This window comes from Plodia interpunctella, chromosome Z, assembly GCF_027563975.2.
Source record: "Plodia interpunctella isolate USDA-ARS_2022_Savannah chromosome Z, ilPloInte3.2, whole genome shotgun sequence".
Classification (NCBI taxonomy): Eukaryota; Metazoa; Arthropoda; class Insecta; order Lepidoptera; family Pyralidae; genus Plodia; species Plodia interpunctella.
This window is the reverse complement of record NC_071324.2, coordinates 12,048,750-12,072,927: the sequence shown is the minus strand read 5'-3', so window position 1 is coordinate 12,072,927 and position 24,178 is coordinate 12,048,750. Positions and strand designations below refer to the sequence as shown.

The window sequence follows — 24,178 nt, the reverse complement described above, 5'->3', positions numbered from 1 at the left end:
CGTGGACCAACTGACAACGAAAAGTAATGCAGATGTACAAAAGAAAGAGAAGCAGGATAGTCTTCCTTTTCTATTATATACGTGCGTCCCTTTCTGTGGTACGATCGTCGTCCTCCAAATCGTAACGTCTCGCGACAAACCGCCTACCTACATCGTTTCGTTATAGTGCACAGATACCATCCCTTTATTAAAATGTATCATTTTACTGGCAATATTTTAACACCGAGAAAAAAGCATCAAGCTAGTTTTTTTTCGCGGTATCCCTTTTGTCATTCATTCATTCGTCAAAAAGCAAATGAATCTCTTAGTTCGTGTGTGAAATATTAATTACGATTTCTTTCTTGATAATATTGGTAAGTACATATTTCAAATGCAATCAAAGTTGGAATTCCGAATGTATTGTTAAATATAACGTTTACAGTGTGTGTAAACAAACTTTATTAGCCGCTTTTAACACGTGTCGGTCAATTACAATTTCAATGAATTATGTTGCACAGTGCCGATTGCCGAGTCACAGAAAAAATAACGAACGAGTGATATTTGTGTTTTTGATTACAATGTGTGTGGTTTATCATTTATGATATAATAAACTGTCCGTGATTTCATAACGCCTTCGGAATTATATTGTTCATTGTCTGTTCGGCGATCGGTTTTTTCAAGGAACATCCATCATCCATTTTATAACCAGGCACTTAGGTACCTAATTGTGCCTACCTATTTTAATTATTAATAGGTAAGTAGCTACGTTGAGCGTATAACATACTACCTAGAAGACGTATTTTAAAACTAAACATCATGTGTGGTCGTATTTTATACCTCAGATTATTGAAATTTAAAGTTAAATATTATATTATTGTATATACCTACTTAATGTACAGTGGCACATACTTTGATAGAAATTTAAATAAGAGTACTAAAATGTGCAATTTATTAATATAAATTGTTAGGTACCCCTAATGAGTTTTATTCCAAAATAATTCTAAATATCCATTGTCTTATCTTGTCTATTAGTTTAGGTGAATGTACACAATTATGAATATCTAAATGAAATACAAAATTAAGCAACCTATAAATTATTTCAGGTTAACTATAGAACCAAACACTCATACAATAACATTTTGCAAAAATCAAGTTAAATACATGTTAATGGTATAATTATAAATATCATTGCAGAGTAATAATGTCAAGTAACGGACGTAAACGTGCAGCACCTGCCTCGGGCCGGGCCACCAAGATCAGGAAGCCCCGCAAGCCTGTCTCGGAGGATGAAGACAGCAATGCCTCTTCAGTGTCCGACCAGCAGCAGCAACCAGAGGCACCTCGTACACCCTCTCCCATCGGAGATGAGCCAACCATCAAATTACCAGAGGTAAAACATCATATCATCGTAAATTAGTTTAAAATATTTTATTATCACACAATTAATCTGTATAATTTGTATCTCTTATACTAAGTGAATCTTGCAGCTTCCTAATCTGACTGTTAGTGTTGGATTATGTATTGCAAATAGTAGTATAGGATTATGTATTACATCCATAAATTACATTGTAATAAATTCACGACATTGTGCAAAATGTCATGAATTTATTATAATGTAATTCCCATAGTTGTCGCAGCTTGTCATGAGAGAATCGTCCTTAATATAGTGTGACATGTTATTTTAAATTTTTTTCTTAGAATGATTCTAAATTTATCAAAAAGAAAGAATGAAAAAATTGATTTCATTATTTTATTTTATCATTGACTTAGTACCCTACAATACAAATGTCAAATTTACTTTGGGAAAAACTAATTATTGTGTGATTTTTCTCTATTATGATATAATAATCATTTTAAATTTGACTTCATGAAATTTAAGTTCCCTCTCCACCCTTTGTCACAATTGCACATCCCCCTGCCCCAAATAGTTCCGATTTATTGTGCAACAGCTGCTGCTGACGCCAGGATTTCACTGACAAAGGAATTTCGGGTCATAATCCCTTAACCCAGTTTGACTTAAACAGCTCTTATGCAAAATTTAACTCAATACAGTTTATCTATACTATTTTTATAAAGAGGTAAACATTTGTGAGTTTGTATGTTTGAGGCAGGTAATCACTGAAACTACCAAACCAATTTCAAAAATTATTTCACCATTAGAAAGGTACATTATCCAAGATTGCTATAGACTATATTTTATCTCAAAATTCCCATAGGTGCAAAGCCCCAGCCAACATATTCTTTCGTCTCCATGTTCAGGATATGGCTATTTTCAATTTAGTATCAATTATTTGTTTAAATTTATTTAGTATTTAGAATTTAGTTTTTTTTTTCTAAATTTTTGACAAGGCTGAGTGCACTTTGTGTGACATGTCAGCCTCATGGAGGATCTCTAATATAAACTTATCTAGCTTTCATAATGCTTGTCCACAAGATATAAATGGATTTAGCCACCTGTGATAATGGATTGCTCAACACTATGTTGAATTTAGTTTTAATTTTTAATTAAAACTTATTATGTTTTAATTAAAAATTTGGCAATTTGTTAAATACCCCCTACAATTTCAGGAGTTGCTGAAGACCTTCTACAAAACTCCCGGCTCCCTGTTGATCGCTGGCCTTGTATCCTGGGATTTGGTGGCCAAACGGGAGAACAATCCCACCAAAAGAACACACCCAAATCTCTACACGTTCCATAAGTTCACGGATCGGAAGGTAAGTTTTAAGGGTGTTGCTTAGAGTAGGTGTTCGTTTGAAATTACTTATTGCACACTTAGATGTTGCCCGGGGCTTCGCGCCCGTGGGATTTTTGAGATAAAATATAACCTATAGCAATCTTGGATAATGTAAAAAATTTTTGAAATCGGTTCAGTAGTTTCGAAGATTACTCGCCTCAAACATACAAAATTCCCACGGGAGCGAAGCACCGGGCAATATCTAGTGCTTCTTAAGTTAATATCGGTAAAATTGTCTAACATTTTTAAATTTTGTTGTTAGTACCGCCTAATTGTGAGCGGGTGTACAGCTGGTCACTCCATTTTGGTGTCCGAAGAAGGAGATGCGTATACGTTTGGTAAGAAATACATTACGTATTTTAAAACTATTATTTTATGTAATAAAAAATGCTTATAAACAAATGTGAATCAACAAACATTATATGCTAAGCGTGTAGAAACTCAAGCAACCATAGCATTGGAGGGTTGACGGTAGGTGGCCGGTTGTAAACCTGTTGGCTTCGCGGCGTCACAGCCCCAAATGAATCCAGGAACGCGAGTATGAAGAGATGGGCTTAGTGCTAAAATTATCTGCCAGTATACTGTGTGAAGAAAAAATAAATGTTAAATCCTGCGATTTATATGCCTATTGTTATTATATATTTTTCTTACATTGCGATTTCGACGATGGTTAATTTATACAAGTTCTAAACAACTTGTATGTTCCTCTTTATACATAATGTTCGGGTCTTGGAATGAAATGGAATCTTGCAACTATATTTTGAGCAGTTTAGCGAAATGTCATATTGCTAGTTTTCGCTTGCGGCTTCATTCACATATACCTAATAACTCCTTTACTTCCCGTTCCCGCGTTGATTTCGGGAAATCTTGTCTTAATTTTATTTCCGGGGGTCTTATAGCGAAATATAGAATAAACACACATATGTTTCAATATATAAAACTATACAACCAAAACAATATATATAACAATACATACAACCATTAGAAGAAAGGAATAAAAACGACTAAATGTGAAACACATACTATTGAAATCTTATACCATCTGAGTTACGGTTGTGGGGTACGGTTGGAGAAGCTATTGGCAAAACGTGTCTTAATAGATGCAATTATGGTACAATACAGGTCGAAGTCAACTAAAATGTTATTGATTAAAATCGCAGTTCTGGGCAAAAATTAATTACGCCTTTAATTATGGTGCCTAGTGCTGGCTTAACCTTTAGGAACCTACACACCAAATTTCAGACTACTTTCAAAATTCTACAAATTCGCATGTGCGTTGTCTGTCAGCCTGCGAATGTTGATCTATCTTTTCTTATCTAATACGATAAAAGTGGTTGAAATGAATGAATGCACAGAGTATGGAACGTCATTATACTCGCAGATGAGCAAAATTCATTGTGAATGAGGTATTATGAAAACAGAAAGAATTGGAAACTGGTGGAGGGAGATTGACATACTATATATTGCACTTAGCGAACTGATTTTATTTCTGATGATGAAAACGCTGACATTTGTGAAAATGTATATAATAAATGTATATAAATATCTTGTGTGTTATTGAGGTTATTCTGAGTAGGGTGAAAATGACTTTTTGATAAAACAATTAGGTATAATTAATATATATTTTTTTTAAATGTTTTTTTTTTCTCTCTTATGAAACTTTTTCAAAACGTCTCGTAACATATGTATACCGACGACCTCGGTGTCGGGTCATGATGGAAAATGATCTTTTTCTGATTGGTCCGGATCTTGGATGTTTATCTATATATATATATTTCTTATAAAATATAGTATCGTTGTGTTAGTATCCCATAACACAAGTCTCGAACTTACTTTGGGGCGAGCTCAATCTGTGTGATTTGTCCTGATATATTTATTATTTTATAACACAACCATCTTAGTGCTCCCTTATACAGTCCTAGTAGTTTCTGCTGTGCGTTGTCTGTCTGTCAGTCACTCAATAACGCAAGAGTTTTATAATATAGATTGGGTTAATTAATTTCCTTCATGTTATGCTGACTCAGGTCGCAACACTTGCGGTCAACTGGGCTTCGGAGACACGGTGACCCGTAACGTGCCGGAGCTGGTGCCCACCCTGAAGGGACTTAACATCATCCACGCAGCCGTCGGAAGGCACCACTCCCTCTTTGTCACAGGTATTGTCTCCTATGCTAGTTATCATTATTTCCGCTCACTGCTGAGCGTAAGGACGACCTGTCGTTGTCTAAACCGATTCATTGCGATGCCTAATTTTGCAAACTTTTACTAATGGCGTTCAACAAAAACTATGTGACACGGCTGCCGGGTCAAGCGCCATACGATTACATGACACGCCTCCTGTGTCTTCAGCCATGTGGAAAAGAATACAGTATTTCAACCAGTTTTTACATGTTTTAGGCTTACATACTTTTAGTTGACATTCGAAATCTAACGCGAACATACAGAAACGTTGTTTCAAGTGATTATAAGTGGCATAACAAGTGTATTTTTGAAAATGGAAGGTAAGTGACATTTCTAATGAAGGTGTGCAAAACCTTTTGAACTTATTTTTAAGTCCTAATGGTTTGAATAGTTTTATAGGAATGTGGGCTTGACTAAATGAGGTTTTAAGTTAGTTCTGTAATTATTGTTTTGGTTTTGCTCACAAGAAATTTCAACTTATTTACACTACGTAATGATAAACTGTCAAGTTTGATTTAGTACTTAATAGGTATATATTTATTAAAAATACTAGCTTTTTTCCCGCAATTCGCCCGCGTTCAAATTGTCTAAGCTTAAGTTGATTGTACTATTCCCGTTCAGAATTTCATCCAAATCAGTTCAGCCGTTTCAGCGTGATTGAGAACAAACATCCAAATTCACAAAATTACAAGCATGATAACTTCCGCATTTATAATACTACTAGTATGGTTGTCATATGATACATTAAGTCATTAAGACGACTAGTGCAGCGAAACTAGCGCCACTCGTCTATAAATTCCGTATCATATTTTAAAAATCTAATCCCATAGTGTCATAGTAAATAACACATAGTATTTTTCGCAGTTTCATATTTTTTCCTTTCAAAACCGCCGAGGGAAATTGATTACCGCCAAAAGTGGCCACTTTCGGCGGTAATCAATTTTTCTCTGAATTTACCAAAGGAAAAATTATCAAACTTATATGTAAGTACCAAAAATACTATGAGTCGTTTACTAGGGCACTATGGAATAAGATTTTTACATTTTAAGAAAAAGAGTAAATAGACGGGTGCCTTCAATCTCAGTCATTCAAAATCCTAATTTGCTTAATATTGCCATTATACTCTAATTACCTATTGCCTATTATTGTTTAAGAATTACGGCGAAAAAGAAAGTACATTCCCGAGACAGAAACTGAAACTCAGTGCGAATCTGATGACGAAATTTTCGAGCCAAATTCGCAAAAGTATTTACTACACAGGGACAACTTCGAATTTACACAAAATATAAAAACAAAGGATATTTTTATGTGCCCAGAAAAAAATATGGTACATAGTGCAACATGTACAGAAAAAGTAATGGTGGATAGAGCAATTTGCACAGAAAATACAATGGCGGGCAGTGCAAAGGATATAGAAAAAAATAAGGAAGATGAGGATCAGGTCCCAACTATCTTGGACATCCATGGATGTAAATATTTTGGCCAGTTGGTTTCAAATGAATTGCTGCGCTTCAAGCCATATGACAGAAATATAAAAATGCAGCAAATTTTGGATATGATAAGAAAATAATTTTAGTAAGTAGGTACAATATAAAAAAAATTAGAAAAGAGTTTTTAATGAAACTAGGTTTTAAATGAAAACCATATATTTAAAAAAAGTTACATATGCCGGTTCGATCAATTTGAGCGGGAAATTTAAGTACACAATAATATTTCCAAGTATTTTTGCATTTGGCGAACTGAAATACATAGATCAATGTAGTTTTCGTTCAGTAACAGACATTTTTGCAGTAACCTAAATGAAACCGTATACAATTGAGTTATGGTCAATATTTTTAACACTATCCCGCCATCCCGCTCAATGCAAATCGGATCATCTTAATCTTTTCTACTGACATTGTTCTTAAATTATAAGACTGATTGTATATCATTTAAAGGAGACTGGAGACTGATATTTTAAGTAAAGTGCCAGATTGATTTTTATGATTAAGAAGTTTTTTTTTTAATCAGTACCTATTCAGTTTTTAATCAATATCCTTTACAAAAAAAAATGGTGTTTCACAAATTTTGCTCTATTATTATTGACCATTTCTTATAAAAGTAAACTGAACATGTGATTACAAAAATAGTTCAGAAGTCCGTAGACAACCAGTATGTACTGTCAGTAGTATTTTTAAAATAAGTACCTGACTGATCGTATTTTTTTTTAATTAAACTTTTAAATTTGAAAATCAGCAAAATCAAATTATAGTGAGTAGCCTCTTGCCAATCAAGTTAAGTATTATAAAAACCTAAAAAATCTTCTATAACACAATTTGTAATTTTTAACAATCACAATACAGTATGCTAATATTTGTGAAATTCTCTAAAACATTTATCAATACATAGACCCGGAAATCCGGGGCAATCAGGACAGCCAAATAAAACAGAAACTCTTTTTTTGGTTTTCAAATAACACACTCTGCATCTTTTTCTTAGGATATTGCCATTTTTCTTTGGCAAGTTGGCAGGTAAATGTATTTTTCCTTCTGATAGAGACCGAGAAAGTTCTGTTCTATTTGGCATTGGCAGTAATTTCTCCATTATGTCCATTCTAAATTTGTACAAAGTTGTTTCATTTCCTTTGTTTCTTGCGTTAAAAAGCAAAAAGCCATTTACTAGACATATTTGTATTATATGTATAATAACTTTTTTGTACCAGCGCAGGGTCTTATGCTCACAGCAATAATAACTTAACATCTGATCATGTCGGTCTATTGCCCGCATGTATTTATTATATTTTATTTGTACGGCCGGTTTGTATTTGACGGTGCGTACACGGCGACTAGTAGTCGCTTTATATTGACTTGTGTGTTCCGAACTTATGAACAATATCTCCCGTTTATCTTGCCATTTGGTTACTACAATTTTTTTCCAGTTGTGTACTATACACGATTCTCCTGGTTTTAATTTTATATTTTTTACTACCGTTGGATTACCAATACGGTTTGCTCTTAAGGTACCAGTTACGTATGTATTTTTACACAATAACTCCTCAGATAACCCCACGCTGGTATAAAAGTTATCTAAATATAAGGAATGTCCCTTTTCAATATATTTTTTCATAAGAAGATGTACAACTTTTTTAATATGATTTTTACCGCCTACTTGTGTATCTTGAGACCCTGCGTACACGTGAATTTTTAAAATAATTCCGTTAGCGTCGGCTAAAATGTACAACTTGATGCCGTATCTATGGGCTTTACCTGTAATATATTGACGAAAACGAAGTCTTCCTTTCCATAAAATAAGAGATTCATCAATAGTTAATTCTCTCAATGGATAATATACCGAATCAATCGTGTCATTGAACAAATCAATTAACGACTTTATTTTAAATATACTTTGGGTTCTCTCATTATTTTGCACGTTTAAAGCTCTTAAAATTAAAAAAAATCTATCTCTCGACATAAATTGACGTACACATAGACGAAACAAATAATGAGTTGACCAATAGTCTGTTAGTCTATTTAGCTTAATTGTCCCCATCAGCAACAGTAGACCGAGAAAAGTTTTGAATTCGGCTACACTTACATCAGTCCACTTGCGAAAACGAGCGCGTGGAGTAGTCGCTGTTGCTTTTAGTTTGTTACCGTACTTATTAGTACACTCCAGAATTAAATTTATAAAGTGAGAATTAAAGAATAAAAAGAAATAGTCCAAAGGACTTTTGACGTTTACATCATGTGGCGGCAACATACCACTTGTCCCTGTAAAGATTATATTGGACATATTTGTAGGATTACCCGGATACCACCCGGTCGTCTCTTCTGGAGAAGTATCTTCTTCCTCTTCGGCCTGTTGATTTTCGTAAGAATTGCTAATATTTGTTTCTTCGTTCGGATCTGCACTATTAAGTTCATCCAATGTGTCGTCGTTATTGCCGGTCAAAATCCCGTATAGTTCTTCGTCACCAATAAAATCTAAGCCTTCCATATCGTATAATGGCATAGTTTCTTGTGGAGACATCATTCTTCCTAATTCTACGGTTAAGGGATCTAATGCGGTTGGTGTACCGAATTGCGGCGAACTCCGAGCTTCCAAAGGGTCTATAGCGGATGATGGTCCAGGTGTTGGTGAACTTGGAAGAATCATATATGGATTCAAAGGATCCAGTGAAGTTAATGTACCGAATTGCGGCGAACTGCAAGCTTCCAAAGGATCTATAGCTGATGATGGTCCAGGTGTTGGTGAACTTGGAAGAATCATATACGGATTCAAAGGATCCAGAGAAGTTGATGTACCGAATTGCGGCGAACTGCAAGCTTCCAAAGGATTTATACCCGATGATGGTCCAGGTTTTGGCGAACTTGGCAGATTAATACTTGGATTCAAAGGATCCATGGCGGATGGCGGCTCCGAAGAGTTCGAAGAAGAATCGTCCATATTAGTTTATCTGCAAAAATAAATATTTGAATGAAATTTATGTACTTAAGGGTCATATTTCTAATATTAGTAAGAAATATAAAGTAGGACTTAAGACTTAAAGTTTTAATCCAAATCATTCTGTTTTAATCCAATAAAAAAAAAATAATAATATTAAGTATATAACATATAACATTTAAGTTTTTACCTATGTTAATAAGAAGAATGTGATAAGTTAAAGTGATTTAGTTTATTTAGTTTATTTATGTTCGCGGCTAAGGGGTGGCCCAAGGGCCGCCGCACCTTAACCTATACTAGTGTTTTTAAGTAATTTAAAGTGAAAATACTTATTGAAATGTTAATGTCTTACATTTTCAGGTTCAGGAAACCATCAACAAAATTCTCTCGTTTTCTCGTTAGAAAATCTTATGAAAAAACTTATTCAAATTTTAGCCACTTATAAGGGTTTAAAATAGAGTTAGAATAGAATTTATGAACTAAATAAATTATAATAAACTATGATTATGACTATAACTGTTATGACAAACCCATTATGATATACTATTTTACAGCAAAACTCATTATTATAAACTAACATTATGCCTACACAAGCATTATAGCAATAAACTTTATGTGAATCAATTATTATGTTAGAAAAATTATGAGAAAGGCCTTATGACAAACCATATTATGATAAATTTAATCATGAGAACAAACAGGATCCCTCCATTGGATACATAGATAGGTACTCTTTTGAACAAAGTTTACTCTGTTCAAAAGAGTACCTACCTTATAGTGTGCTCTTATAGGAGTTCAAAAGAGTACCAATAAGAGTAACTTACCCAATAAGTTACCATGAAGTTTACGGCAAGCAGAGATTTATGTACACAGGCTGAGTCGTCACATTGGCAGATCACGGAGTCCAGTTATACAAGCAGCAGTCGTTTTTTTACGAAGATCAGAGCACAGTAACACAGTCCTCACAACACAAATGTCGAAAGCCCAGATATACGATCTCAATGTCATCGATACGCACGCAGATCTGATCACCAAGGATAGCAAAACAGAACTAATTCACAAAAGATAAGAAAACATTCACCTTCGAATTTTTTAGGACCTTTTTCTTATCTGTCCACGCAAAAATGGACCATATTGTACAAAACGTACTGGTCATTTTACATTGTTGGTACTTCGTAGGGACATGCAACTTGTTATCTCTCCGGCAGGGATCCTCCATTGTTTAGGACATGAAGTGTCGTGTGCAATAAGACTCATATTAGCCATATTGAACCGCACGTGGTATTTTTCCATAACTAATAGGCTACATGACAGGAGTAGAGTTTTGGAAATAATGTTTCATAATACATAAATTTTTACCTAACCGAAACTAATAATCACACTTTTAATTTTGTAACTACTAGCTGCTCGCCCCGGCTTCGCCCGAGGTACATACATTTTCTCGCCGTAAAAACCATCCTTGAGCTACGAAGAATATTAAAAAAAAAGAATTGGCCAAATTGGTCCAGGCGTTCTTGAGTTATGCGCTTACCAACACATTTAGCGATTTATTTTTATATTAAAGATTATTTGAAGTTAGTTGGGCAAGTCCATTTTAAAACTATAGAAAAAGCAAAAAATTGTATTATCATAAGGTAACTTATTAAAATCAAAGCAACTTTTATTATGAGGCCTATACCATAAACACAATATTTTACATAGTTATCATATAAAGTTCACGCACGTGTCCTACGAAATACATATTATTTAGAAGTGACGTCACACCTAGGTAGCCTTCTCTATGGAACGTTTTGGACTCGCCAAAAAAGTGTGACTTTATGTCAAAGAGTTCTTCAGTAATCATGGTATTTCTTTTACTAGTGGGCTTATTTTTAGAGGTGTTTCCATATTTAAACAAAACAAAATTGAGTCATGTAGCCTAGGTATTATTAAATTGCAATTTTAAGCATCTGAAAAGGTTGGTTACACCTGCTTTTAATAAAATCATACAATTACCAGAAACGAAGGCTACGACCTTGATTTAGATGAAAAATAGCGACAATTTTGTTCTGGGTAGATCTCCCTAAAACCTAATTTGAAGGAGTTATCATCGATTTAAAAATGACACGGCTCCCGCGCCCTACGCCACACGTAAAAGAAAGTAATGGCACGGCAGGCGTGCCATCCGCAATGAATCGGTTAATGGTCATCAAGCCGGACGGCCACATTGGAGGTCTCAGGTTCGATCTCCGGTCTGGTTGTGATGGAAAATGATTTTCTCGGATTGTCCTGGGTCTTGGATGTGTATATGAATAGAATATAGTATTGTTTAGTATCATAATCATAATAAACCGACTACAAAGTGTAATGGAAAAGTATAATACTATGAAATACAATCCTTTATCTAGTACTAGATGTTGCCCGCGGCTTCGCTCCCGTGGGAATTTTGAGATAAAATATAGCCTACAGCAATCTTGGATAATGTATCTTTCTAATGGAATTTTTGAAATCGGTTCCCGCCTCTTTATAATAATTGGTATAGATAGCATATTTGTTAAGGCATTTTTTTTAATTTCTCTATTAATTAAACTAAATCGGAAAAATCCGATGGTGGTGCGTGTATGTAGCCAAATAAAATGTAAGATTATAATGCCGGCTCCACACTGTCGTCGTACAATTTGCCACAACTTTGGCGGATTCTGTATACATTGCTGGTTTTTCATTGCGTTAAATAAAAGCACTCATACTAACTGCGCAATGTTCACGCATTCAGCGTCTGAGTTCGGCGCAAGTGTGGAGCTGTCATAACAAGTTGTACAATTTCAGACACCGGCACAGTTTACGCTTGCGGCGACAACAAGAGCGGCCAGTGTGGTGTTGGCAACAACACTGCGCAGATACTCAAGCCGACGCGCATCCGATACAAGTGAGACCTCATCTTCTGTCTCTTTCTTTTTTAAAGACCTGACTCTTCCATACTGTAGACGACGCATGAATATCCTTAATGATGTGAGCGAAGTAAAAAAAAAATAGAATGTGCTGATTCTCCCGCGCAGATTGTAAAAGTCGATCAAGGGAAAGGCATATGCGATCAAGGGATAGGCGTCTGCGTCAATTTGATCTCAATTCCACTATTAAACCCGCCATATTTCCAAACGATTTTGGCAACTCTAAACTCTGTGCACACCGTGTACTCACAATATACTAAACCAAAATCGATAACCGCCACCGAGTAGACATTTATACTTCCGTATTTCAGACTATAGTCGCAGAGCTATCAAAATCCCTCAATTTTTACTACATTGTGTAAAGGAAAGCTATAATATTATCCTAATTAGTAATATTATAAATGCGAAAGTAAGTTTGTTTGTTACCTCTTCACGCTCTATCTACTGGACCAATCTTTTTGAAATTATGATTGAAGTATGGAAAAGGACATAGGATATCTATCATCCCGGAAAAATAATTGTTCGTGTGCGAAATTTACGCGGTCGAAGTCGCGTGCAAAAGTTAGCACTTTCTAATAAAATGTTTTATCTAGTATCGCATAATTTGTCAACGTCGTCTTAATTAATTTTCCCTTTATATTATCTTAATATATTTTCAGTGGCGCCCCTATTGTGAAAGTTGGGTGCGGAGCGGAATTCTCCATGATACTGGACTGCAATGGGTCGCTGCATTCCTTCGGCCTTCCAGAGTACGGTCAACTGGGTAAGAGTTGAATTCAAAGTAAATAAAATCCAAAGAGAAAATAATATCTTTAAATGTATCATGTATGTGCAGAGAGGTTTTTAAAAAATAATGCCTTTGTTACGTATTAATCCTATCATATTGCCAACACAAAAATTCTCTGCCGCGTCTGTCTGTTTGCGATAAACTGGAGGTAAAATCTGCACAGATTTTCTGCGCTTTTCACTAATAGATACTGTGATTCCTGAAGGTGTATAATTTATCATGTTTTTACCAGAGCGGAAGCACTAGGGCGCTAATTAAATATAATTTAATTTATTTTTAATAAATAAAATAAATAAGTAAATTTAGTTTAGATGTACATGAGTCGGTGCACTGTTACAATCAGAGGTGCGCAGGCGGCGATAAGGGGCGGGGCTTATTTTTATTTCCGACCGACTGCCAACGGAGCGTGAAGCGTGAACTCCACGGCAATTTTATTGAAAAAAAATATCTATGCCATAATAATTAGGTGTCCAAAGTCTGTGTTTCTCTCTCTGTGTTTAGATATGTCAACAAGTTTATTTGTTAGGCAATCCCCCGTGTTCGTTACGGAACTAATAGGTAGTTAAAATAAAATACTTGGAGCTAAGAATTAGATAATTATATTTTTCTTTGTTCTTACAAATTGGTAGATTGGAAAACAGAAATCAAATGACAGGAAAAACAATAGAAAAAAAACTAGATTTGTAGTGCGCGCGCGCAGGAATAAAATTTAAATTGTCGTGTTCGATAGCCATTGGCTGCCGCGCGAGGGGTCGCGGGCGGGACGTGCGTAGTGTTGTGGTGTACTGGCGTAGACACCCCGCCTTACAATAATCATTTCGCCACAACTTTTGAACGGCTGAACCGATTTTGATCAAGCACATCCAAGAACCACCGCATAAAAATTTGCTACCAAATAAAAAACACCGCAAATCGTTCACCCGTTGATGAGCTAACCACCACGTACACAGACAGACAGACACACTTAGCGGTCAAACTTCACCCCGATAAAACGATATATTATATGCATTTCAGGTCACAACACAGACGGCAAGTACTTCGTGACGTCCACCAAGTTGTCGTACCACTTCGAGCTGGTGCCGAAGCAGATCGCCCTCTTCCTGGAGAAGTCCAAGGACGGCCACATTTTGCCTGTCAAAGACGTTGACATCGTCGACTTCTCGTGTGGAAATAATCATACTGTAAATATTGCTTTCATATTTATTTATTTATTTATTTATTGAATAACTACATGTTGCCCGGGGTTTTGTTCCTTTTGCCCGCGGCTTCGTCCGCGTAAATATTCATGGGATGAAAGGTACCCTATGTCCTTCTCCGTACTTCAAACTACATGTATGCAAAATTTCAAGTTACTCAACCAATTTTCAAATTCAAATTTCTATTTACTCAACCAATTTTCAATTTGGTTGAGTAAATAGAGCGTGAAGAGGTTGTAAACAAACTTAGTTTCGCATTTAATAATATTAGTTTGGATTGATTTTGGAAATGATTAAGTAATCCCATAACACAAGTCTCGAACTTACTTTGGGGCTAGCTCAATCTGTGTGATTTGTCCTAATATATTTATTTATTTAATCATTGTTTAATCTTGTTAGGCATTTCCAAAATCAATCCTAAGTTTAGCTCAAGAAAATTGACGGATCGTAATGACAGCGCGGCCGCATCGGTCGAAACGCTCTGAGAACCACACCCAAAGTTGATATAGTCTATTTAAATTGCATTTGTTATACTTGTCACACATGCTTTTTAACATATTTTTGGAAATAATAATGAGATGAAACAATTCTGGGACCGAGCGGGAATTGAACCCGCGCCCCTGTCTGTCCGCGACAGTGCTCTTGACCACTGAGCTGGCGAGACCGCGCCAGTTCGACTGAATTCATTCATCTCTTTACGTCTTACGTACTTACGTGTGACATGTATAACAAATGCATTTAAATAAATGCTTGAGTATTTAAAAAAAAAACATAATTTCTTGCTTGGAACAGTGGATATGTTGATTAGAAGAGTACCTACTACTCTCTAATGAAAAACTGTACGTTGACGTGTCTAATTTAGGTGGCTATCGACTCCAAAAAGCGTGCGTTCAGTTGGGGCTTCGGTGGTTTCGGCCGTCTTGGCCACGCGGAACAGAAGGACGAAGCGGTACCGCGTCTCATCAAATACTTCGATTCCCAGTCGCGCGGCGTCCGCTCCGTGCACTGTGGCGCCACCTACAGCCTTGCTATCAACGAACTTGGTGAGAAATCCGTTTCGACACTATCTGCCCCGTTATATTATACACTAGCAGCTAGCCCAGGTTTTGCTCGGGTAAAAACACAATGAATTATACACCTAAAAATAAAACCTCAGAAATCACACTATCTGATATTGGTATTGATGAAAACCTCGTGGAAATATGTGCTGTAGTTGTTGAGTTTATCGCGAACAGACAGACGTGGCAGGCAGTTGACTTTATTGTATAATATGTATGTAGTTGTACCTATGTTTCACATATAAATAATTCTTTCTTGTATTTATGCATGTTTAATGAAAATCAGCGCTGTGGCACAAAGCTGATCTAGGATCCTTTGCGGCATAGACCCCTAGTTTATACATGTATAACAAATGTAAAATTGTAACTATGTTTTTTTGCCGAATAAACCATTTTCTTTCTTCTTTTCTTAATGTCGGTTAAACACTATCTACAAACTGTGCATTAAAACCCCTTCCACACGACATAATCTGATTGCCCAATTTGATTACCAATTGAATTTGGTACAATCTGATCGTCCGTCCACACGTACACAACTATATCGCCAATTTCAGTATTTGACTGAGCAATCCCAATTCCACCCAATGACCTTGAATTTCATATTCCGTCCACACGACCCAATTTGATTGTCAATCTAATAAAATTGGGCGTAAAATTGTGTCCTGTGGAAGGGTTTAATCGGTATACATTGCTGATTTTCAGGGTTCCATACTTAAATATCTATTGCATGTTAGTATTACTGTTTAAATATGTAACCAAAACCATATTCTCCTTGTGGCAGTTCTATACAATGCGTACAGCAATAAACTCATTCATTCTTTCAGGTGCTCTGTTTATGTTTGGGCAAACGAAGAGGACCGGGGAAGCTAACATGTATCCCAAACCCGTGCAGGATCTCACTGGTGTGTATAATCATTGTTCGTGTTTCGTCGAGATTAGCGTTAGATAAGTTCATATACCTACGTATATATTATTGTAAATATCTCGTGTTCTAAGCAACGTATCGCGATGAAACCTATACCAGATTTTAAAACTATCTTCTATACAACTATGAAAACCACATCAATTCCAGCCAGTACTATTTGCGTGATGCGTGAACAAACATAAAGACAGACAGACAAAAAGTTAAAAAAAAAATGTTTTGACTACTGTTAGTTAGTCCCATAAAGGTCTTCATATTTTTTCTTTAATATCTTCTATGTACAGACAACCTACTTAAATGTATAGATATAGATTAATTTAAAATATTCAGGCGTACATAACACCTGAATAATTAATAAGGGACAGATCCCTCCGCGTTCGTAGACAATACAATTTGTTTCTAAAGACAATAAAGATTTATTTATTTATGGTTTGCAGATTACGCATATTTTGTGAGAAAATGGTGATAAAGTCTGTAAAAATAGTTCGTTTTGTTATCAGGTTGGAACATCAGAAGCGTGGGCACCAGTTGCACTTCCATAGTGATCGCTGCTGACGACTCGCTCATAGCCTGGGGCGTCTCCCCCACTTACGGAGAACTGGTAAAGTTGTGTTTATCGTTTATTTCCCGCGCAAGTGCGCTTTGGACTTTTTGTCTGAAAATCGCGTTAGATTTTTTTTTTATTCTTGAAAATGACGCTGTTCATGTTTGCGAGTTTATTAGAACTTATTAGGTAAAAATATATATGTATTATATTTGGTATTCATTATGAACTAGCTTTTGCCACGGGAACATTGTTTTTTCGGGATGCAAGGTCTTATGCCGGAATGCCTGTCCTTCTCCATACTTCAAGCTACATGTATGAAAATTTTGAAGACATTTGATTAAGCAGATAAAACGTGAAGAGGTAACAAAATAAACAAACAAGTTTACTTTCGGATATATAATAATATGTTCAGGATTAGCAAAATGTCTTGTCTTTAAATGGCTCATTTCCACGCCTAATTAATAAATAAATCTGTGTTCTCGCCTGTTCCGAGTTCCCAAACACCTGTACTCGGGCTGACTTGATTACACAGATAACAACAGACAGACAAGACATCAGATGGCAGCTCCCTATGAAGCCATCGAAGTGGCTCGGTCCTGACAAAAATATATTTAGAGTGTTGTAGATCTGCCATCGACACGCAAAGAAGTAGAATGAACAAAAGCTATTGAATAAAAACGTACATGTATTCTATTTTTAGGGTACCGGGGAGATCAACAAGTCGACTGCTCGACCAAAAGAAGTGAGTCGTATGGACGGCCTGAACATAACGCAGGTCACCATGGGCTACTCCCACACGCTGCTCCTCTGTGATGACACCGCGGACGAAGTCAAGGCGAAACTAGCCAGCTTGCCCACCTTCAACCCTTAAGGGCGTAAAAAAAGGTTTGTGTCTACAAAATGCTACATGCATTTTGTACCAAGGATCAATTGAATCGATCGATCAAATCCCACTTGAATTGTTCAATTTTATATTTTAGTATGTTTGGAACGCTTGTTGTGGCAACCGGTCCACTATGACAGTGGACCGGTTGCCACAACAAGTTTCAAGTTTATGTTTATGATGTTTGATAAAAAAGCTTAATAGCAAGTACCCGTTAAAATTCAAAAGAGCGGAATGTTTTAAAATATCAGTTTTATATTATTGTAAACTATTTCCCGAATTTATGTTCAATAGATTTCTTTTTATAGTTATTTGTCTGATATTCCTTCGGAAATGACTGAAATGCTCATGAATATTTAAAAATTACAACTCAGACGCAAAAGTAAAAATGTGTTTCAAATTATTGACAAAATGAACAAATAATTGCTGTGTTAGGGCGTTATCCATATTGATGGCTTGAGGTGTGAAATTGATATTCGAATTTTGTAGGAAATAATTTTTATTGTATATAAAGGAGAGATAAATACAAAAGTCGATTGTGTGTCCATCATAACCATGTTCAATTTCCTTTAGTCTCGTAACGTTCAAATTGCGAAATAATATCTGGTTGCAAAAAGTTTAACTTACAAATTGCAAAATATCTACATCTCATAACGTTCAAGTTGCAAAAACGTCAAGTTTTTATATAAGTGTCATCTTTCAAAAAAAAGGTGAGAACTAACGCTTTTTTATTTGTATGTTTATTATAAATAATTAAAAAGTTCTTTTACTAACAGTAAAAATTCTGAAAACATAAAATCCAATACAATTACAACCTTTTGTATTACATCCTCTCATTGAAAGGTATGAGACATTGAAGTATATATATAATCTATTTACATTTGAGTATATTTATAATCGTACATTTGAGGAAAATGTTTAACGACCATATTTGTTCATACGTTTTCATTTAAATGGATTGGAGTTCTTTTTCCATATATATATAATAATTGATTCATTGAAGAACGTGACTGTTTTGTGTTGTGGTCTTTTATATTTGGGCAATGAAAGATTTTCTATTTCTATAAGGCACCAAAAATGTCAAAATTTGACCACCAATGTTTCGAGAGTTTTCATCGATAGACGCTGTTAGAGTAATTTAATATATGTAAGTTGTAAACGTAATGTTTCAATGTAGATTTTAAACCATAACTATTATTTTTAATGCATATTTATACGAATACTATAAATATTCGATTCAATTACACAAAATAAGCCTTCAATTTAAATAATGCCATCTTTAAAAAAATCCAATTAATTAGTTTTACCTAAGTAAAATTTTCAGCATTATACTTTTCAATTATGATTAGTGTGATGTGTTTATAATTTCATTATTCGTCGATTTTTAATGCTTTTTTACGATTTTTAATAACTATTTCTATTCTAACCTCACGAATCACAGTTATTCGCCCGTGAACAAGTAATATATTATAATTCAATTTTACACCCTTGAGATTTACAATGTAATCAATTTTCCAATGTAACATGGTCACACATATACAAAGCATTTATTTATTTTTAATTACCATAATAATTCGATAATTAGCGGCCGTACCTGGCTTCGCCCGGTAAAACCATAATAAATTACACCAAAAACCTACCTCTTGATCACTCTTATCTATTAAAAAACTAATACCATGTCGTGGTTTTAAAGATCTAAGCATATATAAAGACAGACAGCGGGAAGCGACTTTATTTTACACTATGGTTTAAAGTAACTATCCGTCGGCGACCGAAGGAATTGTTCGAATGATTGAATGAATATAAATGATGGTTTAAATAATTTTATTTTTATGTATCCTTTAGTTGACGTGTCCCAGTTCTGGACAAAGGTCTCCCCCATTACTTGTCCACCCGTCGTTCCAATTTACAATATTAATTAATATACAAATAAAAAGGCTTTGTATATGTATAACGATGTAATATATTAGAAAACGGACTACGGATCAAATCCCTTCTAATATAATTTAATTGAATTCTTATAATTTTGGTAGAAATACACTTAGGTAAGTTCGTTTAATCATAAATTATACAGGTATTCGATAATCAATACAAATGGTCTCAAAATCGAATTATAATGAACAAAACCAGCGAATTAGTAGTATGTCTACTAGATTTTAAAAATTTGTATTTTAATATTATAATTTGAATTAATTCCGATTTTAACTAACCTGAGTTGAATTCGGCATAATTATATTTAATGTTTTCTGATACACTCTAACTGCAGTCGTGGTCCAGTTCAAGGGTAGAATAGTATTTAGACTCGGACGTGACGTCACGTTGGAGTGCCAATTGGTATGGAGCCAAAGTCCAAAAATATGTGATTTTATTTTTTTTTCATATCATTAAATTACTGCCAATATCACTGATGTACGGTCATTGGAAATAATTCCGTCATATTCCATTTTACAAGTTTTTTATAGTTGAGATGTTTACGTATAATTTTTGTAATATTTAGTTAGCGAAATAAATACGTTTTAGAGTTAGTGTAAGTTTAAATTCGACCTCACCAAAACGGTTTTGCCTATTGAAACGGTGGAGGTACATTTTTTTTTCTATTTTGCTTTTCAATGCTCACGCATTTTTATTTAAAGACAGATAGATATAACTAAAACACAGGATGGTTATGTAGCGTAAGCTCACTTATGCAAACAATTTTAATAACAATGTGATATTTTTATACATGTTTTTTTTTTATTATGTTTCCCACTGGCACGATTTAAAATTTGGTACAAACTATGTTAAACAAAATTGACGATGTCTCATGTTGTATTCGAAAAACAATGATTGTTCCTTCTCTATATATTTGTATAGCATAAGAATTAAATATGTACTGATCCGTAGGTTAGACTGAACTGTGCTTAAAGCACTACAATTTTTTATATAATTTTTGTAATAAGGTAGTTGCCAGAAATTCTAATCAATGGCGTTAGCACGAATATATACGTATATTTTCCGAGAATCGCATATTTTTTCGCTGGCGATACGATTATGGCTGGTAACGGCAGATATTCGTGCTAACCCCAAAAAGAAACCTGTAAGTTGTACCTGTATGCTCTTGTTCAGTCTCTTATTATCGCCATAATATTGACAATAATGAGTTAAAAAACCATATAAATAATAATTTTTCATCAAAGTTACCGCCCATAAAAATAATATTGTTTCATAAATATAATTTATTTATTTTTAATCCTGGCAACATCCTTATAGTATGATACGATGTCTTATGAATTTTGTATTTGTGTTTAGTATTCGAGTGTTATATTTGGATGTGTGAGATGCCGAGGATATTCATGTAACTAAAACTAATTACTTAAAAATCGTATAATTTATATTTTTGAAATCGCTCACAAACATGAAAATGTGCGAGACAAAATATGTGGAGACGAAACTTTAGCATAGTGAACCCTGGACTCCAACGCTCAAAGATGCTAAACGAAGCGTAATATCCTTTTTTTTTCTACTGTGAAAACTTGTGGTAGGATATATTCGACACAGAATAAAAAAAATAATATTTAAAATGCAAAATTACAAGAATCCCGCACTTATGGCAGGTCACACTTCCAAATATAGCTCTGACAAGTGTAGTGAAGCTGGTAGGTATTAATTAAATTAGTCCTTTCAAGAATATGTCCCTTGCAGGATAAGGCATTATGAGATCAAATAAGTCATTCGATAAACAGGGGGAAAACCATGAAACATACACGTAGCACGTCATCGCGTCCACGTTCTTCTTTTCGTCTTGCCGCAAAATGTCCTTTTCTCACAATGTCCTTTCTCACAATGTCCTTTCTCACAATGTCCTTTTCTCCAAAATATCCTTTTCTCATAATGTCATTTTCTCAATTGTTTTTCTCAGTTTTTAAAGATAATTTAGATAAGCAACTGATTGAAACAGTTTTTTAATTATTAAAAGGACACTATGAGAAAAGGACATTTTACGCCAAGACGCTTTTTTACATAAACGATAGGAGAGAAAGAGACAGCATGTACGTTAGGACAGCATGTGGACGTTAGCATCGCGCTACGTGTTTGTGTTCGTGGTAGGTGCAGGTCCTTTTTTCGCCGCAAGCCTTTACGAATAGATCCAACTGAAATAAGGTTTTGTTTTTAATGTGAACAAATTCGTGACTACTTGAACTGACTGATTTTATTCATAGGAATTTTGTTCCCCGTATGTGTGGGGAGGTAATTAACTGATTCTATTGAATATTGAAATAATTACTGTATTCCAACTGATTAAATTCTATGTTGTACGTATTAAATTCGTGGAAAAGTTATTATTAGAAATTTTTCTACTATCTACTACCTAACTTTACACTGCCGCCGTAGTCGACACACGCCGACGCGAATGCGTGAACATTGCGTAGTTAGTATGAGAGCTTTTATTTACCGCAATGAAAAACCAGCTATGTATCCCAATCCGACAAAGTTTGCCAAACGGTTCGGCGACAGTGTGGAGCCGGCGTAATGAAGAGGCTTTTAATAAATTTCTAATTTCGATATCCATGCCATGTTAAATCTGAATTTAAGTAATCTGTTAGTTCAGTCAGTCGGAACCATTTACAAAATAAATTATTACCTCATATAGTTTGCTGGCACTATGTGACCTCATAACAAGCAATACGAACAATATAATTTCGAACCAATTCTACGTACAAAGTCATATAAAAAATTGAGATAATTTTTATAGTATTTTCACTGACTTTCATCGTGGTACTTTTTAAGTATGGCAAGCAACCGGTTTAGACATCGTAAATATTGTGAGTTAAGTGTATGGGCAAATGCACTTAAGTATTTTTTAAAATATTGTTATAATGGATCTGTCGGTGTAGGTAGTAGTTGCAGGACTTTGTAATATTATATCTTATCTATGTTGAAATGACGCATCACTAACTCATTAAGCATACTAAAGCGCTATTTACTCGCGCTTAGTGTTCGATCTCAGGATTTCCATATTTTCAGAATTCCCGCATTCGTTTTTTTTTTTAATTTCATTAAAATTGTATGTATTTTTAGACCATTTTTATAAATAAAACTTAAAAGTATATTAACACATGCCCCTTATCCGTCCATAAGGAAGGCCTGTGCACGTCCTACATGTGTTTAGTTTACGAAAACAACTTTACACAGTTAGTCCCATAGATTTTTTTTTGAAAAATCCAAAATCTATGTGCTCGGCTTGTTTTGGACTTAAAAGACGAATTCGTGCATTCGCGCATTGTGTTAGTGGCATGCGACATTTCGACATAGACAATCTATATTAATCTAAGTTCTCAACTTGAGTAATGGCCTGGGTAGGCTCTTGTACCAACACAATGAAAAAATCATGAATTTATGTCGCAAAATCAGTGTAAAACTCAATACCTACCTCCGTTCGATTTATTAGTATACGATTTTAGAATATAACAATTTATAGATTGTAAACTTAATTTTCAAGTAAATATTTAAACACTTTAATGACAACTAATTTTAAAACTTAATCATGTCCATTGTTTATTCACTTGCTGATTATAATTGATTTATGTATAAGTTATGTGTACTTACGATTTCTCTGTAATTTAAGTCTTGTATTCATTGGGCAACATTTGAGGTATTCAGTGATGTATTTGTTTGGTCTACCATAGTGACTATGGTAGGCTATAGTGTGCTTACATAGATGAGGTTTTGTAGTACACAATCGCCAAACAGTTCGCCGATCTCTGTGGTTTCGACACAGTTTACAGTTTCGTTACAGTATGTCAAAGAAAGTAAAGAAAACAGATTTGAATGACAGACTGTGTACATTACAAATACGTAACCCGTCGCGATCTTATTTCGCTGATAGTGTGTAGCCGGCATAAAGTATGACAGATGTTTGACACTTGGCCTCACCTCATTATCCAACATTGCAAGTGTGATGTCACTTTTGTGATTTGTCATCATATTACAACACATATAATTTTGTTATGAGTTCAGCTAATTATTAACACATAGGTAATAAACATATTTACCATTTAATTCCAAAAGCAACGATGCTGTAAAACAGCAACCTCAAGCGTTGCCAATGAATAAATAACATTAGTCAGCGGGCAGCCCGCGTTAAGACATTCCTTGGTGGCTTCACTGAGACTGATTCGCCGCGCCCAGCCACCAGACGTCGTACTACGAATTAGCCATTCGATATCGACCTTCAAAAGTGCAGGAAACCAATATCTATCTGTTTGGGTGTCGCGTCACAATACTATATTGTGATTGGTTCGCTGCGTCCCACATCGAAATCTTTTGACGGACGATATAGAATGGTTAGGTCGCACTACGGCCGCAGTATTATAAGTGTACTTAGCATGTAATTTGAGGAGACAATCTCGCCTCACGGGGCTCTCACGTCATAATAAATGTCCTTGCCAACGACACTCGTGATTTGATAAATAAACGTCTTTTCACTTTTTCATGTGTTTCACTCAATATTTTCATCGCAACCACAAAATTAACATGGTGATATATGAAATACATTCGCGGG

At 34.9% G+C, this 24,178-nt stretch overlaps 2 protein-coding genes and 1 long non-coding RNA gene across 5 annotated transcripts in view; 2 read left to right on the top strand and 1 right to left on the bottom strand.

The window, feature by feature from the left end:
• The window catches only part of LOC128683155 (tyrosine-protein phosphatase non-receptor type 61F-like), a 69,526-nt gene that overhangs the window by 24,167 nt on the left and 21,181 nt on the right, over positions 1-24,178 (bottom strand). Inside the window, exon 9 of one of the 2 annotated variants that reach the window (XM_053768441.2) lies at positions 17,194-17,350. The exons of the other annotated variant lie outside the window; for it this stretch is intronic. Coding sequence (XP_053624416.1) covers positions 17,209-17,350 — 142 coding nt within the window. The 3' untranslated portion in view covers positions 17,194-17,208. Of the gene's footprint in view, positions 1-17,193; positions 17,351-24,178 lie in introns of those variants that run through there. 2 annotated transcript variants of the gene reach the window in all.
• Positions 196-24,105, top strand: LOC128683156 (uncharacterized protein). Of its 2 annotated transcripts, none has more exons than XM_053768444.1 (12): positions 196-353; positions 1,174-1,369; positions 2,548-2,694; positions 2,977-3,052; positions 4,739-4,870; positions 12,123-12,222; positions 12,904-13,007; positions 14,046-14,212; positions 15,090-15,270; positions 16,110-16,187; positions 16,708-16,808; positions 17,455-24,105. In XM_053768444.1, exons 2-12 carry the CDS (start codon positions 1,181-1,183, stop codon positions 17,623-17,625), a joined length of 1,446 nt encoding a protein of 481 aa, XP_053624419.1. In that variant the 5' UTR covers positions 196-353; positions 1,174-1,180; the 3' UTR covers positions 17,626-24,105. The 2 variants fall into 2 exon arrangements, with proteins under 2 accessions (XP_053624419.1, XP_053624420.1); XM_053768445.2 differs by lacking the exon at positions 196-353 and adding an exon at positions 555-733.
• On the top strand, positions 5,484-10,372 carry LOC135310056 (uncharacterized). Its single transcript, XR_010370338.1, has 2 exons — positions 5,484-5,878; positions 6,050-10,372. It is a non-coding gene; the product is annotated as an uncharacterized LOC135310056 (long non-coding RNA).